The sequence below is a fragment of the Carcharhinus amblyrhynchos genome, chromosome 3 (assembly GCF_965287045.1).
Source record: "Carcharhinus amblyrhynchos chromosome 3, sCarAmb.v2.hapA, whole genome shotgun sequence".
In the NCBI taxonomy this organism is placed as follows: Eukaryota; Metazoa; Chordata; class Chondrichthyes; order Carcharhiniformes; family Carcharhinidae; genus Carcharhinus; species Carcharhinus amblyrhynchos.
Genome location: NC_137326.1, coordinates 93,400,888 through 93,420,305, shown reverse-complemented (window position 1 = coordinate 93,420,305; position 19,418 = coordinate 93,400,888). Strand labels below are relative to the sequence as shown.

The window sequence follows — 19,418 nt, the reverse complement described above, 5'->3', positions numbered from 1 at the left end:
AACTGATCAATGCCACCAAAGATCTGAGTTTGGTGTAGGTTATAGCTGCATTCCTCACTAGTCTATATTTCTGGGAGCAAAAGAGGAGATGCGGGCACTGAGCAGATCTGTCAACCTATGTCTGGACAAAGAAGTTAACATTTCAGATGTAACCACCCTTTATCGGTAACCTCCTCCTCAAATGTTAACGTTATCCCTCCGTGTTTTACGGGAGGAATTTTGTTTGTTGTTGTTTGAGATTTTCAGCATTTTATTTCAGGAAAATGGGAAGTTTGGCTCCCCCTATTGTTACTTCCACAAGCTCCCTTCCCCCGGAGTAAAAGGCGGGCTACGTTTAGCAAATAATACCAGTGGTGATCCGGGGATGATAAAACTTCAGTGAAATAACTTCTCCCAATTCGAAGAACCTGGAGCGGCTGAAATCTAATCGCGCCGTCAACAAGAAAAGAAAGAAGCAGAAGACGCTGCTTAGGGTAAGTTACAGGCTTTCGGGGCGAAAGGGTGTTGCAACTTGTGCTCGCCAGAGACATGTTTCGGTCGATCGAACTCGACGCAACTGCAGGAAATCTGGAGAAGGAACAAGTGTGGTAACCAGTTGAAATGATAATAAGTCAATGTTGGTTGTTAGGCAGTGAGTGGACAAACGGGAATGTTAATTGGATGTGCTGACTGCCTTTCAGGTCTGTGTAAGTGACTTGCAGCAATTCCAGAGAGTTCCTTGCTGGGCTTCCTCGTAGCCGTTAACATGAAGATCGAGTTTGCACCTATTAATATCCCCCTGAGGAGAAGGCTGCAAACATTTGCTGTCCTCCAGTGGATCTTTACTTTCTTGTTCCTAGGTAATCTTTGCTCATTTCAATTGCGGGATATCTTGCAAAGAATTAAGGGTTTTTTTTTGTTTTACGGAAGGAAGGAGACTTGGATACTTTTAAGAGCACCTCTCACGTCTTGGCGCATATTCCAGTGTTGCTTCATCGCAGAAGTATGAAATGTAGTTATGGTTTACCCAATTTGTTCTCCAGAGCAAACAACATACACCAAAAGTGAGCGCATCTGCTAACTTTACTCAACACACCAACCCACATGCTCTAAACTGAGTGGATGCTGATTTAAAACACATATGTGGGGAAAAGTGGATTGTTCTAGGTTCAGTATTTTAAAATTTATTTCTGGTGATGTCATCTAATAGCCTCAGTAAAATTGTTTTTTTTGGGGAGGTGGTGGAAGAGGGGGCAATTTTCCCGTCCCGTCCGCCGCGAGAATTGTAGCGGGCGGGGGGCGGATCACGCAAAGGTCCATTGACCTCGGGTGGGATTCACCGGTTTAGAGACGAGCGCGGCCGGAAAATCCACAAGTATGTTTATTCGCATTACGATGTTGGATGCAAATCATCAGAAGGTGGCCACGTAATTTTTTTTGAAATTATTATTTTTAAACAACAAAAAGTTGCATTCATGTGCCGCCTTTAATATGGGGGGAGCCATTGATAACATTTCTTAGCATGGCTACCAGAAAGGAAGGTTAGATGGCCAGCAGTTTCATGAGAATGGGGACTAAGAGAGGAAAAGGTGGCCGTTTGTACTGGATAAGATTGGGTAGGGCAAAGGGGACAAAGGAGAAAAGCTTGAGAAAGCCATGTGCCAGGGATACAGCAGAGAGGAACATTGGAGAAATTTGGGTTGTTGGAAAATGAAAGGCAGAGAGTTGGAGGCAACTAAGTGTATTGTCTCAGTCTTAATGACAAGTAAATAGTTGAATTCCTGGATACCATAATCTAAGTGAAGCTTCAGCAGTGATTTGTATAGGTTTAACATTATGCCTGTGTTTACAAAGGCCTCTACTTATAAACCTGAGATTCCAATTTTTTTTGACACCCATGAATTTGTCATCCGTTTTTAAGGAGTTGTGTATCTGGATACCAAGTACCTATTCCTTTAATGTTTTATCAATCAGTGTGCTGCCCTCTCCATACTTTTACCTCAAATAATGCCTCGCAATTGTTCACATTAAACTTAACAGATATCTATCAACCCAGCTATTAATGTGTCTTAAACAAATAAACATGCATTTAGTTTTGAATCTTTCATTTCCTCATACATATATGGAATAAAAGCTGCTCATATGAAATAAGATCACAAAGTGAAAGTATTTTAATAAAAGCTGTAAATCATGGATGAGCAGAGACATTAAAATGAAATTAAAATGTGATAAATCAGGCACTAATTATACAAAAGAAGTTGAAAGCATAAAAAAATTAGAAAGAATAAGAAGTGAAAATAAAGATTGACAAATGGGTGGCACAATGGTTAGCACTGTTGCCTCACAGCACCAGGGACCTGATTCAGTTCCGACCTTGGGGAACTGTTTGTGTGGTGTTTGCATATTCTCCTCGTGTCAGTGTGGGTTTCCTCCCATAGCCCAAAGTTGTGCAAGTTGGGTGAGTTGGCCACATTAAATTGCCTCTTAGTATCACAAGAAGGACCTGAGTTCAATTCCCAGCCTGGGTGGACTGGCTGTGTGGAGTTTGCATGTTCTTCCCATGTCTGCATGGGCTTCCTCCAGGTGTTCTGGTTCTTCCCACAGTCCAAAGATGTGCAAGTTAGGTAGATTGGCCATGCTACATTGTCCCTTAGTGCCAGGGGACTAGCTAGGGTAAATGCATGGTGTTGTGGGGATAGGGCCTGGGTGGGATTGTGGTCAATGCAGACTCAATGGGCTGAATGGCCTCCTTCTGGATTTTAGAATCATAGAACCCTACAGTGCAGAAAGAGGCCCTTTGGCCCATTGAGTCTGCACTGACCACAATTCCACCCAGGCCCTACCCCTATATCGCTACACATTTACCCGCTAATCCCTCTAACCTATGCATCCCAGGACACTAAGGGGCAACTTTAGCATAGCCAATCAACCTAACCCGCACATCTTTGGACTGTGGGAGGAAACTGGAGTGCCTGGAGGAAACCCACGCAGACAAGAGAAGAATGTGCAAACTCCACACAGACAGCGAGCCGAGCCACGAATCGAACCCAGGTCCCTGGAGCTGAGAAGCAGCAGTGCTAACCACTGTGCTACCGTGCTGCCCCAATTTAGGATTTTATGATATAGGTTAGGAGAGGGAAATAGTCAGTGATTAAAATTGGCTAATCAATGTTTTTGGGACTGTGGTTCCCTCAGAGGATCAGTGCTCAAATAACTGCAGTTCTCAAAATATACAACTAGCGTTGCATCAGTAACAATATATGAATGCAGACAACCTAAATAAAGAACAAGCTAACAACTGTTCCTAAGTACTTTATTAGCTGTAAAACTGTCTTTGGGAAATCTTGAAGTCCTGAAAAGTGCTACAAAAATGTGAGTTATTTTCTGTGTTAGTATAGTTGAGAAAATGTTTCATGCATTTTGGAATGCTGACTGTCAAATAAAAAAATTCAATTAGTGCTTTTCCTTAAGGTGAGCATGATGTGTGTGTATCATATTATGGCTAAGACACATGTGAATGTATTGTAGTTTGGTTACAACTTTCTCCCTTTGCAGGTCAATGCTGCCTGATTGTCTTTGTGTTGCTCATCTTTACTGATTACTGGTACATTGCTGCAATTTATTCAGTTTGGTTGTATCTTGACTGGGAAACACCAAATCAGGGTGGAAGAAGGATAGAGTGGGTCAGAAACTGGACTATCTGGAAGTACTTCAGGGACTACTTTCCTATTCACGTAAGTTGGTATTCTTTGGGTGTTAACCTTTCATCATCTATGAGGTTGACTTTATTCGAAGAAGAGGTCTCAGTAAAGTAAATTTATTAATCACAAGTAAGGCTTACATTAACACGGCAATGAAGTTACTATGCAATTCCCTCAGTTGCCACAGTCTGGCGCCTGTTCGGGTCACTTAAAGAATGTAAACCCTTCTTATTCCTGCTGGAATCCCATCGGCTGCCACCTTAATTGCAGCTTGGTGCTTAAAGTGTCTGCCGAAAAGCAGGTGGGAACCTCGTGAATTTATACAAATCAGTGTCGTGTTACATCAATGAAACACCAATTCTATTTTAGCTTTGGGCTGAACCAAGCTGCCACCACAGTGAAGGCAGGTCAGGAGTTACTGAGAGGATGAAATAACTTGATAAGTAGAAATATCTCCTTTGCCAGGGCAAAGGAGCCCTGAGCCTTGTTTCTCTGAGCCTTGTAAGAAAAGCCATGGCTTCCCTTGCCCCATACCAATCCTTCAATCAAATTACAGCCTAAAATTCCCTTCTGACTAGCTGTCAACATTGGTCTGAACTAGCAAAGGTGATTCATGGTGGATTTGACCCAAAGCCCTAGTGGTGAAAGTAAACTAACCTGCTCTACCACAGAGTTTCCTTAACACAATTAAGGCATTTTAAAATCGTTGGAATCTTTTACTGTACTACCTATTTCAGCTTTGATTTAAAGTCCTCTTCATGACCTGTACTGAAACCTCTCTCAAATTTGTTTCTCCTGTATTATTTAATGTTATACTTTATATTCTGAAGGACAAGAACACAAGAAATAGAAGTAGGAATTGGCCACCAGACCTTCAAACTTTCCCTGCCATTCAATATTATGGCTGATCTAAGATGGCTTCAACTACTTTTCTGTGCCATTTCCCTGTAGCTATTATTCCTCGAGCTATCAAATATTTATCCACCTCCAATTTAAATACTTCTAATGATTCCTCAGCCTGCTTGTTGAAGCAATCTTCCATTATTATTTGTAGTCAATATGGTTGATTGATTCTCATTTTCTTTCCAATACAAGCTGGTGAAAACAGCAGACCTAGATCCACAGTACAACTATCTCTTTGGATTTCATCCTCATGGGGTGCTTGTAGCTGGAGCTTTTGGAAACTTTTGCAGTGAGACTACAGGTTTTCGGAAGTTGTTTCCAGGTTTGACGTCACATCTGTGCATTCTGCCAATGTGGTTCAAGCTTCCTTTTTACAGGGATTATGCCATGTGTGCAGGTAAGAGTTGAGATGGCTTGTTTTTGTTCCCAAAGACTTTTAATTCCCGGTTTCACTTGAACCCAGAATTCTTCATAAATCCTGTTAGTTTGCTTAGCTGAGTCGATGTCCCTGTACTCCATAACAATGAATGTCAATAATTATTTTATTCCTAATTTGTTAAAGTTGCAACTTGAAGTAGCAACTTGAATTTACAAATCACAAAAAGCTGACATCTTAGTGGTTGTAGATTTATTTTTGTTTTCCATTCCCTTAAGTCCTCCCACTATATATAATGAGAACCAACTTTCAATCAGTGCTGAATGCTTTATTTTCCACTCTGCTTGCTAAGGGAGACTCTCATGGTGTACAGCAGCAACTGCAAGGTAGCAGTGAGATTTATGAGAAGGTTATTTTAATCCCACTAGATAGGTGAGTAACAAGGTTTGTTAAAAATTCAGGAATGGAAGAATTGATCTCAACCAACATCCAATGCACACACTTCCAGTTTTAACAGTGATGGGGTGCAGGGTTGGCAACTAACTGACTGTCCTGAGTTGAGCCCCTAATTTAAACATTTCAGTGACTCAAATATGACTGTATTTTACAGTTAATGTCTTCTATGTTAATATCTCTCAAGGCCAGGAAACCTGGCTGTTTCAGGGAGGTGAGAAAGGCTGTATTCCACCAATTTCTCTCTCTCTCTCTCTCTCTCTCTCTCTTTCCCCCCCATAACTCCTCACAATCTCTGTTTGTCTCCTGATCACTCCGTAGCCCTCTACTCCTCAGCTATTCAGTCCACAGTCTATCATTGGCCATTTTGCTTCACTTCCCTTTTTACCTCTCCCCAGCTGCAGCCTGGTGTTGCAACCATTTCCATCCAACAGCCAACTAGCTCTTCAGTTTGAATGGCTCCTGACTGAAAAACAGAACCCAAAAGTTTTAATTCGGCCTGGCTATTAAATTCAGGAAGAGCGCAGAATTTCTCAAGCACTATATCTCCTCCATAACTCTGTCTGACCAATATTAGGATGACAGTGCAAAATGTGGAAAACTTTGTCCAGAAATTGCGCTTTTTGTGCTTCAAGTTTCTGCTAAAATTCATTTGCATGATCACAGGTGTACTTTTACATGAACTAAGGCAATTGGGTCATGCAGTAGGAGACATTAACTGTTTCTTGTTTTCTCTTTCTATTAATTATTTTAGCTTGATTTATTGATTGTTGTTTTATTAATACAATTGACAACAGGTTTATCACCACAATGAGCATTTTTAATAAAGGTGTTTTATCCTCCATCAATGAGCAACCAGATTTAAAATCATCAAAAATAACTTAAAGCAGTTGTGAACCGCTTACATTATTGGTTTCATTGTTATATATCAATCACATTATAGCAAATTAAATATCGTTTGATATGAATAAACTTATAAAATGCACCTACAATTGCCTGTGCACTTATGCAAATGAATGACTCTAGAGGCTCTTTAAATTACAATGAAACCTTTCAATTTCAACCTGGGGGTATAACCAATTTTGTGGTCAAGGCCTGATTCAGAAAAATAAATCTTGAATCAGTGTAAAAGGTTGCAAAAGACAGGAGCATATAAATATGAACTTAAATAGTTTTGATCATAATTATAAATTTCCCATATCTTGCACTAGTTTGATTAATTCCTCCCAAATTGCATTGGAATCTGGATGCAAAACCAATGGAAACAAACAGAAACTTGATTGTTTTGTATCACCAATGAATCATATATAGATTGCTTTTATTGTAAATCTGATGTTGAGGCAGCTTCCATTATTACAATGGATACTGTTTCCTTTATTCACCCTCAGTAAACAGTAAGCATTTATTTCTACTTTTGTTGTAGGTCTTGTATCGTGTGTGAAGAGCAGTGTTTCTCACGTTCTAAGCAGGAAGGGAGGTGGGAATGTGGCTGTCATTGTTATAGGTGGTGCTGAGGAATCTCTGGATGCCAGACCTGGAGCACTAACTTTGAAAACCCTTAACAGGAAAGGATTCATTAAATTGGCAATAAAATGTGGGTATGTGGAAATCTTGCATGGAAAAACATTGTCCTTTTAAAATTATTGAACTGGTTCATACCACAGCCCTTCTACAACTCAGTATGAAAATAGTTCACTGTTAACTATTTTTATTCTTTCATGGGATGTGGGCATTGCTAGCTAGACTAGTATTTATTGCCCATCACAAATAGCCCTTGAGAGGGTGGTGGTGAGCTACCTTCTTGAACCATTGCAGTCCAGGTGGTGTACATGCACCCACAGTGCAGTTAGGAAGGATATTCCAGGTCTCATTTTTGCCACTCCTCTTCTGAACATGTAGATTCTTGGTAAAATGATTCTAATGATTTGATAGTCCGGTATCTTGAATTCATGATAATTCTTCATTTAAGAATGATAGTGGTGGAGGAGTGTGGGGAAATCACACAAAGTGGAATCCAATTTGTATCCAAAGTTAATAGAGACACAATTCCCAGCAGGTATTGTTGGTTAGACTTTGGGAACAGTTGCTGACATTATTGGAACATAGGAAGTAACAGCAGGAGTGACTACTTGTATCTGCTCTGCTTTCTATAAGATCATGGTTGAACTTCTCAGTGACAAGACTTGCATGCCCACTTGCCTTGATTTCTTTAGTGACGAAAAAGCTACCAATCTCAGTCTTGCCTATATCCTGAGACTGAGCATTTGCAATCCTCTGTGGTGCTGAATTCCAAAGATTTACTACTTTCTGAGTGAAGAAATCACACCTTGTTTCAAGCCTAAATGGCCAACTCCTTCTAGCACTGATCCCTGGTCCTAGACTCTGCAGCCAGGGAAAACAACTTCTCAGCATTTACCCTGTCAGTTGTCTAAGAATCTTTACATTTCAATAGATCACTTTTTTCCTAAACTCCAGAGAACATAGAACAGTACAGGTCCTTTGGCCTTCGATGTTATGCCAAGCTTTGTCTGAAACCAAGATCAAGCTATCCCACTCCCTATCATTTTGGTGTGCTCCATGTGCCTAACGAATAACCACTTGAAAGTTTCTAAAGCGTCTGCATCCGTTATCACAGCAGGCAGCCCATTCCATCCTCCAACCATTCTGAGTAATGCAGGCGATTGGGACTACCTTATGGCTTTAAAAAAAGGGGGCAGCATGGACAAGTTGGGACAAAGGGCCTGTTTCCATGCTGGAAACCTTTATGACTCCATGAGGTGCTCCGGTTTCCTCCCACAGTCCAAAAGATGTGCAGGTTAGGTGAATTGGTCATGCTAAATTCTCCCTTAGTGCACCCGAACAGGTGCCAGAATTTAGCAACTAGAGGAATTCACAGTAAATTCATCGCAGTGCGAATGTAAGCCTACTTGTGACTAATAAATAAACTTTTTTAAAAAAATTTAATTCTAGAAATTAGTCTTACAGTCCTTTATTGCACCTTTCTGAGGCTAACATATAGGTTCATTTAGATAAGGAGACCAAAACTGTACATAGTACTCCAGACTTAGTTTCTTCAAAGCCCCATGTAATTGTGGCAAGACTTTCTTACTCTTGTATGGTACAGTGTCTCAAAACCAGCAAATCCTGGACTGAATCCATGCCAGATTTCAGATCATACCAGTTTTTGGCTCGATTTGGGTATATATTCTTTGAGAGGATATGTTTTCAATTAAGGATTGTAAAGGACAACTTTGAAAGAAGTAGGGACAACGTTGCAAGATAAGAACATAACTTAAGAACATAAGAAATAGGAGCAGAAGTAGGCCATCTAGCCCTTCAAGCCTGCCCCGCCATTCAACAAGATTATGGCTGATCTGAAGTGGATCAGTTCCAATTTCCCGCTTTCTCCCCATAACCCTTAATTCCCCTGTCTATCAGAAACCTATCTACCCGTGACTTAAATATATCCAGCGAGGTAGCCTCCACCACTTCAATGGGCACAGAATTCCAGAGACTCACCAACTCCGATTTTGAGGCTGTGCCCTCTAGTTCCGCTATCCTTTCTAAGTGGAAAGAATTTCTCTACCTTTACCCTATCTAGCCCCTTCATTATCTCATATGTCTCTATAAGATTCCCCCCCCCCTCAGCCTTCTAAACTCTAACGAGTACAGACCCAGTCTATTCAATCTCTCCTCATAGGCTAGCCCCCTCATCTCCGGTATCAGCCTAGTGAACCTTCTCTGCACTCCCTCCAAGGCCAATATATCCTTTCGCAAATGTGGCAACCAAAACTGCACACAGTACTCCAGTTGCGGCCTCACCAGTGCCCTGTACAGTTGCAGCAAGACCTCCCTGCTTTTATATTCTATCCCCCTCGCTATAAAGGCCAACGTTCCATTCGCCTTCTTGATCACCTGCTGCACCTGCAGACTGGGTTTTTGTGATTCGTGCACAAGGACCCCCAGGTCCCTCTGCACCGTAGCATGCTGCAGCTTTTCGCCCTTTAAATAATAATCCCTCCAACTATTATTTCTACCAGAGTGGATAACCTCACATTTGCATAAGCTAGGGCATTTTTTGGAACTGTTTCAGATATCCTTCAGCATGGCAGTTGCTTTGTGTAATACATGTAAATGGGGTTTCTGCTGCACATCAATGGAGTGTTGATGATGGAATGGGAGCAAATCTAAGAAATTTCCTAGCCGTACCCAGTTAGACCAAAGATTTGGGTAAATGTGAAGCCATTCATTGTGGAAGCAAAGACAAGAAGGCAGATTGCTACCTGAATGCCTGTAAGGTGGGAGAGGGGAGTGTGCAGTGGGACTGGGTGTCCTTATGCACCAGTCGCTGCATGTTGATGGGAAATATTCATCCCGGAGTTCCGTTACTAGTGGTGTACCGCAAGGACCTGTTTTGGGATCACTGCTTTTGTCATTTTTATAAATGACCTGGATGAAGGTATAGAAGGATGGGTTAGTAAATTTGGGATGACAATAAAGTCACTGGAGTTGTAGACAGTGCGGAAGGATGTTATAGGTTACAGAGGGACATAGATAAGCTGCAGAGCTGGGCTGAGAGGTGGCAAATGGAGTTTAATGCAGAAAAGTGTGAAGTGATTCACTTTGGAAGGAGTAAAAGGAATACAGAGTACTGAGCTAATGGTAGTGTGGTTGAGCAGAGAGAACTCGATGTCCATGTGCATAGATTCCTGAAAGTTGGCATGCAGGTTGGTAGGGTTGTTAAGAAGGCGTATGGTGTGTTAGCTTTTATTGGTAGAGGGATTGAGTTTTGGAGCCATGAGGTCATGTTGCGGCTGTACAAAAGTCTTGTGCAGCCATACTTGGAGTATTGCGTACAGTTTTGGTTGCTGCATTATGGGAAGGATGTGGAAGCATTGGAAAGGGTGCAGAGGAGATTTACCAAGATTATGCCTGGTATGGTGGAAAGGTCTTATGAGGAAAGGCTGAGGGACTTGAGGCTGTTTTCGTTGGAGAAAAGAAGGTTAAGAGATGACTTAATAGAGGCATATAAGATGATCAGAGCATTAGATAGGGTGGACAGTGTGAACCTTTTTCCTCGGATGGAGATGGCTAGCAGGAGAGGACATAGCTTTAAATTGAGGGGTGATAGATATAGGACAAATGTCAGAGGTAGGTTCTTTACTCAGAATAGTAAGAGTTGGAATGCCCTGCCTGCAACAGTAGTGGATTTGCCAACATTAAGGGCATTTAAATAGTCATTGGATAAACATATGGATGATATCAGGATAGTGTAGGTTAGATGGGCTTTAGATTGGTTTCACAGGTCAGCGCAACATCGAGGGCCAAAGGGCCTGTACTGCGCTATAGAGTTCTATGTTGGTGAGGAGGGACAGTCAGGTGATCCCGCTGCCGGCCTGTCTCTGCTGTCACAAAACTTTCCATGGGGGGGCTGGTAATTCCTGCCCAAAATATTTGTTTATTTCCCTATTTTGCTTTATAATTTCTTCACCTAAGGGATCCAAGATCTCTTCCATCTGCCTGATATTTCTTGCTAGTTTACTTCCAAATTGTATTTTGCCCTTCTTTGATCACCTTTTGATGATTTTTAAAAACCTTCCTTTTCCTCAGCTTTACTTTTTTGGCAACATTAAAAGCCTCTTCTTTCCATTTAACACTATCTTTAACTTCTTTTGTTAGCCACGGCTGGATCACTTCTCCAGAGGAGGTTTTAATCATTGAGGGAATGCCATCACTGCTCAGCCAGATTCCCATTAAGGCCAATCATCCACAATAGCAGTGAACGGATATTCTGGAGGGGCATGTGTAAAGAGGTGGTGAGAGCAGAGTTCAGTGTTAGTCGTTGAATGGGTGAGTTGGACAGGAATGAGATTGGCAAAGTTATCCTTAGTGGGCGCAATGGGCAGGAAGGTCAGTAAGAGAGTGAAATGCAGCAGTTGGAATTGCTGTCATAATTAGCCAGCACCAAATACTTCAACAAGCCCTTTGGAGAATACCAAAAGAGGTACTCTCTGGAAGGACAGGCTGAGGGGTGACCTGATAGAAGTTTATAAAGTTATGAGGGACATAGATAAAGTGAACAGTTGAAAGCTTTTTCCTAGGGCAGAAATGACAATCAGAAGGGGGCACAAGTTCAAGGTAAGGAAGAAAGGTTCCGTAGAGATGTGCGGGGAAAGTTTTTTTTATACAGAGGGTGGTGGGGGCCTGAGTGGTTGAGGCAGATACGTTAGCGACATTTAAGTCTTATCTGGATAGGCACGTGAACGTAGAGGGATACAGGTGGTTAGCCTAGGTAGGACAACGTGATCAGTGCAGGCTTGAGCCGAAGAGCCTGTTCCTGTGCTGTACTGTTCTTTGTTCTTATGGAGGGAGCCGTAGGTTTGTCTGACGGGGAGTCAGACCTGAAATGATGATGAGAACGTTTATTATAGTCATGTCAGATCCAGAATGCTGAAGAGTAAGAGAACCAAAAGGAAACCAAAAACCAGCAAACTAATTGCAACACCTTGTAACGTTCAGACATTTTGGACCATGTTCCCTTTGAAAGTTGGTTTAAAAAAGAGCTACAGTTTTTTTTAAATAGACTGTTGCTAAAAGAGTGAAATAAAATTACGAATAGAATGAGATACAGTGAGATTCTTAAATGGAAAATTGCAACTGACTCATAAGTGTAAAATGCAACATGTCAATTTATTTGTTTTGTTTCTTTTCCAATTCAATCCAATGAAGTCCAATTCAGAGTCTCAAGTTGAGACATTCCCGATCCAAGCTGACAAGACAGGGCTGTCACCTCCTGTCTTGGGCTTGATCGATATGATCCAAGCTGATTGGAGCAGGTGTAGCTGCTCCTCCAAGTCTTGATCTCATTTGCATCTTAGCCAAAAGGCCGAGATGTTGCTTTTAAAAATTGCTTCAAATGAAGCTGAAATGTAACCTAATGACTTCAACCAAGTATAGCATGTCGATACTACACTTGATCTTAGCCAAGATATCCTCCTGATATAAGAAATTATAGTGTTCTCATTTCTTTATATTGTATGGAGTTAAGTTGTGCTGATTGAAATAACTTGCCTTGTTTGGGCGAGGCTAGTAAAATCCTCCTGAGGCCGACGGAGAATTCCATTCAGTGAGCTGCGCCCGCCCTGATTCCAAGATGGGTGTGGCGGTAAAATTCCAGTGATTGAGTCCATTTATACCTCTTGCTGCTGCCTGAGAAACAAACTAATTGAAATTTTATTCTGGTTTCATCTTCTTCAAAGTTTTCTTGATCTACCATTTAAGAGATGAGAGAAGCTTGCATGGAACTGTGTGAAAGAAACAAATGTCCAATTCAGATCATTATGTCTTTTAGTTGTCGTGGTTAGATATTTGGCAGTCCAAGTGCATCTGAATGTAAGATGCAGAGATGAGACTAACTGGTATCACCAAGGAAAATCTAAAACAATTCACAAATTTGAAACAGTGTTGTATCAAAAAATCACGATAACCAAATTTATTTTTTTGGCCTTAAGCATTCTGTTTTGGTAAAACTTCAAATACGGAATCCTGGATTTATTATATGTATATTAATTCTCTCACCTCTTTTTAGGGCGCATCTGGTCCCAGTCTTTTCCTTTGGGGAAAATGAACTCTTTAATCAGGTAAACAATCCAAAAGGGTCTTTTCTTCGGGCAACACAGGAGCAGTTGCAGAAGATCATGGGATTTGCAATGCCGCTGTTTCATGCCAGGGGTGTCTTCCAGTACAGTTTTGGGCTGCTACCATACAGGAAGCCTGTTTATACCATAGGTAAGAAAAATCGTAAAATATTATCACAATTTGTGTGTTTCTAGACTTTTTGAAGCATAGGCAAGGTGTGGTGACAAAAGAACGATTCAACAAATTAATTTGCATATCAGAGATGGTCTTGGTTGGATACTGCCTTTGGTCATTATCTGTCTAACCACAGAAATACCTGACAACATGTGCTCCTGTGGAGAGGCAGCCATTGCTACCAATAAGAGTCATTATGTTCTGATGAAAAGTCATCGAGTTGAAAAGTTAACTCTCTTTCTGTCCAGAGATGCTCCCTGACCTGCTGAGTATTCCCAACATTTGTTTTGTTTTTATTTAAGATTTCCAGCACCACTAGTATTTGTTCTGGAGTAAGAGTCAATGTCATGTTATGAAATGCTTTTTAACTGCCTAATGTGGCTATGTATTTGAATGCTAGTCAAAGCTGCAATGCTCTATAGATTTCATAAGTTTATTGTTCACAAAAACTGTTACCTAATAGCAGCTTTGAAAATTGCCACAATAGTTCCCTGATTCACACCACTATGGCGGTGATTCTCCCACAAAAATTCTAAGTGCTGAAGTCATGTGAAAACTGGAGTAACTCCTGCCGTTTTTTTTTACCATGATTTGCAAAGTGAATCTCCCACACTCTGAGCACTGCAGTGCCTGAGCAAGATTCACTCTGAAAATCAGGGGACCGGTCCTATTCCTGTCCGAGAGGCCGGCAGCATAGCCCTACGCAGGCCACTGCACATGCGTCAGAGTGGAAATTGGTGCATGGGCACTGGCCCCGCATTGCGGGTCTCCCGATCACTGGCCAACCCCGCTTTGCTGCCCGACCCACCTCCAGACAATGGCTGCAGCTCTGAAAGGCCTTGCCTCATCATATGGTGATCTTGAAAGTCATAGTTTTAATAAACGGGAAAGACAAGTGTCTGGGCATTAAACAACTCACTTGAGACAGGTCATCTGGATGAAGTGCAGTTGATCATCATTTCTCTGGCACAGGCCAACCTCGCTATCAAGTCATAGCCCACTTCTGGCCTTTTAAAGTGTATTTATTAGTCACACAAGTAATGAAGTTCCTGTGAAAGTCCCCTAGTTGCTGCAGTCCAGCGCCTGTTCAGGTCAATACACCTAACCAGCATGTCTTTCAGAATATGGGAGGAAACCGAAGCACCCGGAGAAAACGTGCAAACTCTGCACAGATAGTGATCTAAGCTGGGAATTGAACCTGGGTCCCTGGCGCTGTGAAGCAGCAGTGCTAACCACTGTGCCACCAGGCCTTCCCCTGCAAGCTGCAGTGTCCTATCTGCATAGAGGGTGAGGATTTTTACCCATCTTCTCCCTCTCCCTTTTATTTTGGGCTCTCCTCCTTGGGGAACACAGACAGAATATTGTGAGCCGGATGCCTGGTGGGTCAGAATCTATAACAGGTGGTGTATGTGGGCACCATGCCTTTGCAGAAAGGGATTGTGATTAGGGATGCTGGGGGCTTTTTATGAAGATGCTAGAAGGTCCGATGTTGGGAGGCAGTGAAGCGGCAGTATGGATTCAGAGTGACATTCTGGGGGTGACAGATGGGACTGATGATAGTGGAGACAGTGGTCACTCAACCTTCATGCAGCATTGAGTCCCAGGTGTCCATGCTACTGGTGCTGAGTACAGCTGCTACCACCTCCGAGGTGGAATTGATAATATTATTCGGGGGTCTCCTTCCAACACCAGATAAATAGTAGCTCACACCTCCTCCATCAAGCGGTCTGATATGTTCCCCATCTGAGATCCTGGGCCTGGGTCTTCTCACAGCTATCCTCCTGGTTTAACTGGGAGTATGTGCTGTGGTACCATTTAAAATCACCTGCCCCTTGATTGCAACACTCACCTGAGTCCTGGCTCGGGCGAATCAGATGTCGGGTGCTCAGTATGTTTCACTGGGGAGTAATAATTGCATTCAGTGGGAGAAGATCACAATTGGGATTGCACTGATTTTCACACCCAAAATGACACTTTGGACAGGATTGTCAGGCCATGTGTGCCCCAAGACCAGAAATTCCTGCCTGAACTCAACAGACCTTTAAATGGTCTGCCCAATTTTCTCTCTCAACTGCTACAATTCCTCCAGGTGCTCCAGTTTCCTCCCCCACTCCAAGAACCGGTTGGAGACTTGGGCTGAAAAATGGCAAATGGATAAGTGCGAGCTAATGCATTTTGGAAGGTCCAATACATGTAGGAATTGTACAATAAATGGTAGAACCCCTGGATGTATCGACAGGCAGAAAGATCTGGGCATACATGATCACCAATCACTGAAAGTGGCAACGCAGGCGGATAAGGTAGTGAAGAAAACATACAGCATGCTTGCCTTCACTGGGGGGTATTGAGTATAAAAATTGATAGGTCATGCTGTAGCTGTACAGAACCTTTGTCAGGCTTCATTTAGAATATTGTATACAATTCTGGTTGCCACACCATCAGAAGGATGTGGATGCTTTGGAAAGGGTACAAAAGAGGTTTACCAGATGTTGCCAAGTCTGGAGGGTATTAGCTACGAGGAGAGGTTAGATAAACTTGGTTTGTTCTCACTGGAACAACAGAGGTTGAGGGGTGACCTGATGTATGTCTACAAGATTATTAGTGGCATGGACAGAGTGGATAGTCAGATGCTCTTTCCTAGGGTAGCAAAGTCAAATACTAGGGGACAGAGATTTAAGGTGCAGTGGACATGTGCGAGGCAAGTTTTTTACACAATGGGTGATGAATGCCTGGAACACACTGCCTGGGGAGGTGGTGGGAGCAGGTTAGGCCTTTAAGGGATGATTAGACAAATACATGATTAGGATGGGAATGGAAGGATATGGACTCCATAAGTGCATACGGTTTTAGTTTAGGCAGGCGTCATGATCAGCGCAAGCTTGGAGGGCTGAAGCAGCCTCTTCCTGTGCTGTACTTTTCTCCTTTGTTCTATGTATAGATTAGGTTGATTGGGTATGCTAAATTGACCCTAGTGTCAGGAGGATTAGCTAAGTAAGTGTGTGGGTTACGGGAATAGGGCCTGGGTGAGATTTTGGTCAGTACAGACTCAGTGGGCCGAATGGCCTCCTCCTGTAATGAAGGGATTCTATGAACCCATTAAAAATTCTGGCTTTTTTGCCACCCTTCACCCCTGCCTTCAACTGTTGATCTTGTATAAGGCCAAACATTTTTCTACCTTTCTCAAGTGGTAAGTCACTTCTTGGCACCAGTTTAACACTTATTGCTAACCAACCCACATGCAAATGAAGTCCAGGCTGCAAAACGGCCAACATTCTTTGATCTACTGACCAGTTCCTTTCGCAGCTTTTCTAACTTTCCTTATGCTGCTGTAATTGTCAAAAACATTTATTAAACAGCAGGAGGAAAATGGAAGAGTTCTAGACTAATTCCAGAACAAACTAAGAATACTTTAACTTTTTAAGTAGTTCAAATTCAAAATCAAAAGACACAACTGCAGATTTATATCAAAGCTTTTATCGTTAGTTTAACAATAAAGATGTTTTGAAACTACAAAAAAAACTCTTAATTTTGTACTAATTCTATTCTACTCCCAGTACAGATGACATTGTTCTGAAAATTACAGAGTAATGGAAGAATGCAGAAAATGACAGGAGATGGTTTAGTCATCATGAGTATAGCATTGCTATTTTGTTTTACAGTGGGAAAACCAATCATTGTACAGAAAAACCATACTCCTTCAAATGAAGAGATTGAAGAACTACATAGAAAATATATCGAAGCATTAGATCAATTATTTGAAGAACACAAAGTTCAGTATGGAATTTCTGAAAAAGACCGTCTCCTTTTCCGTTGACTTTTAGCTTTACACAATTGAATTCAGACAAAGAATGTCATCACAATGTCTTTGGGAGATATATATTTAGTTATAGATTAATCCTTTACAATGGTTTGATTTTGGACCCTTTTTTTATTACGATACTTGCAATGTTTGAAAGGCTCATCTTCAGTTGATAAATACCAATGTAAAACCCAATAGGGCGAGATTTTCCAGCTGCACTAGCCCTGAAACTGGAAAATCCCACCCGAGATCTACAGAATTTTCCATGATCCACTCTTCACTTGCTTCAATTCCTGTGGTGGATGGAACAGGAAAATTCAGCCCATAATGTCTGGATATTCAGAACAGTTGATGAACTGCACTTCCTGGTTAGCAGTAAAAGAGATATCCCTTTGTACGTTTAATCCTTTTGAATTGGGCAAATGAGCCTACTACTTGCAGCAGTCCTTCAACTGAGATTGAGATTTTAAAAACTCTTCCCAAGAGCCATGTAAATTGGAATTCTTTTAAAATCGGATTGCCTCAAAGTGTTAACTGTAGTTAAAGCTAAGTACTTATCAATACCAAAGTGCAAAGTGTTTTTTTTCAAATCCTCTGAGATATAAACAAAAGGAGTACCAAAATATTGACTACATGGTGATTAAATATTGTAAAACATTTTAACAATTGTAAAAACAAAATTCTGACTGTAACCTTTTTATATCTGGAAATTACAATCCAAAGATCTGGCTTTTATTTTTAAATGTATCATATAAGTATTAATGATGTGTGTTTATTTGGTTGTGTTTTTTAAGGAAATTTAGCTATCTGATGAATTATGAGTTTATAAATATGCATCTGTAATATCACTATTATTCGTATTGCTTTTTTATTCAAAACACATTTAATTGTTCCTGTAAATACTTTCGCTGGCTAAGCCCTGTAATCAAACAAAACAAGAGTCCATCTCATTTAATATGCCTGCAGTATTTTTTCTTTCATTGAAAAAAATGTTTCAACTCTTCCTACTGAAGATGCATTTCTTTGTAGTACAGCATATTCCTCTATTCTTGTATCAAAAAGCTTGGCAAGTTCAAGTACTTTAGTTATTGTAATGAATTCAAAAGACATTGGAATTTATATATACCTTCAGTTTTTTTGCTAATATCTTAGCTCTTTTATGTTCAATGTGATTGTACAGTCTTGTTACTGTGAGGCAAAGCTAATTCAAATAGTTTGCAAAAAAAAACTATTGTCCTGAACCAGTTTAAGTTTATTTTATTAGCCACAAGTAGGCTTACATTAACACTGCAATGAAGCTACTGTGAAACCCCCCTAGTTACCACGCTTCGGTGCCTGGTCGGGTACACTTATAGAGAATTTAGCATGGCCAATGCACCTAACCAGCACATCTTTCAGATAAAAATGCTTTTGGTTGGACTCCTTTTAATATTCTCATCTTCACAAAAACATTAGAAGGCCACCTTTGTGGTAGAATATGGCACATTTGAGGCCATTGCCAGTAAAGTGAGCTATGTAGTAAAGTAAGTGGAACACTCTAAAATTGCCAAAGATCCAAAAGCACTATTACACTAAAACCAAGATTTGAGAGAAGTCCAAAAATTTTATTTTACTCTTCTACTGCTTAATTGTGAACATTTCTTTACTACATCCATGTTTATTCCAGATAACTGCACATTTTAAACAAATGGCACTAACTATTTGAAGATCCATAGACATTAATTATAAAGGTGCACTTCATTAAAAGCACAATAAAATGCAAGTCAGTCTTCCTGTTTGGGATCTTAATTTATGTAAAATGGTTGCGTATTTCTCTCTTCAGTCACAGCACCTGAGGTAATTCACAGTATGTGAAATGCTTTAGGATGTGAGAGCACATGAATGCAAAGTTTAATGAAATAGAACAGTTCTATATTAAATTATCCAATTAACATTGTTCATTGCAACAACATCCAATATCTATTTTCCCCTACAGTAGCTCCTGAACTTATGGAGCTTTAAACTGGAAACTCTATATTCATTTGCAAAAAAAAACCTCTTTGATTTCAAGTTTCCCTGGCCTCCTGTTAGCTGAGTATCATTTTGTTGACAGGTTTAAAAACTGTTCTGTCCCTTTAAATCCTCTTCCCACTACCATCCAAATATCTCTCTACCCAACACCCTCTCTCTCCCTGCCAGACCTTTCCTTGGGAATTCTCTCCACCCTGGCATCCATGTTCGGCATCACCACTCCAGAGTTCAGGCTGATATGCCACCACTTACTGCTCTTCCAGTTGCAGGCTTTCTTAGCTGCCTCTCCTGAATAAGTTCAGTGTGTTGGAAAATTGTCCAACTTGAACTACCTGCCACAGTAACAACAATCTGGCCTCAGGACTCATTTCAAGATGGTACATCT

At 41.0% G+C, this 19,418-nt stretch overlaps 1 protein-coding gene across 1 annotated transcript; it reads left to right on the top strand.

The window, feature by feature from the left end:
• The first annotated feature begins 346 nt into the window (after window positions 1-346).
• On the top strand, window positions 347-17,892 carry LOC145341453 (2-acylglycerol O-acyltransferase 1-like). The gene is made up of 7 exons (XM_080186408.1): window positions 347-473; window positions 681-839; window positions 3,535-3,713; window positions 4,776-4,980; window positions 6,836-7,010; window positions 13,001-13,200; window positions 16,884-17,892. The coding sequence occupies exons 2-7, from the start codon at window positions 746-748 to the stop codon at window positions 17,036-17,038; spliced, it is 1,008 nt and encodes a 335-aa protein (XP_080042534.1). The 5' UTR covers window positions 347-473; window positions 681-745; the 3' UTR covers window positions 17,039-17,892.
• Window positions 17,893-19,418: the final 1,526 nt, after the last annotated feature.

What these genes read in the sequence shown, in the direction of transcription:
- LOC145341453 (XM_080186408.1), top strand. Translation starts at nt 746, where the DNA reads ATGAAGATCGAGTTTGCACCTATTAATATCCCCCTGAGGAGAAGGCTG. An exon ending in CTTTACTTTCTTGTTCCTAG is followed by an intron (nt 840 to 3,534) that starts GTAATCTTTGCT and finishes CTCCCTTTGCAG; the next exon opens with GTCAATGCTGCCTGATTGTC. An exon ending in GAAGCCTGTTTATACCATAG is followed by an intron (nt 13,201 to 16,883) that starts GTAAGAAAAATC and finishes TTTGTTTTACAG; the next exon opens with TGGGAAAACCAATCATTGTA.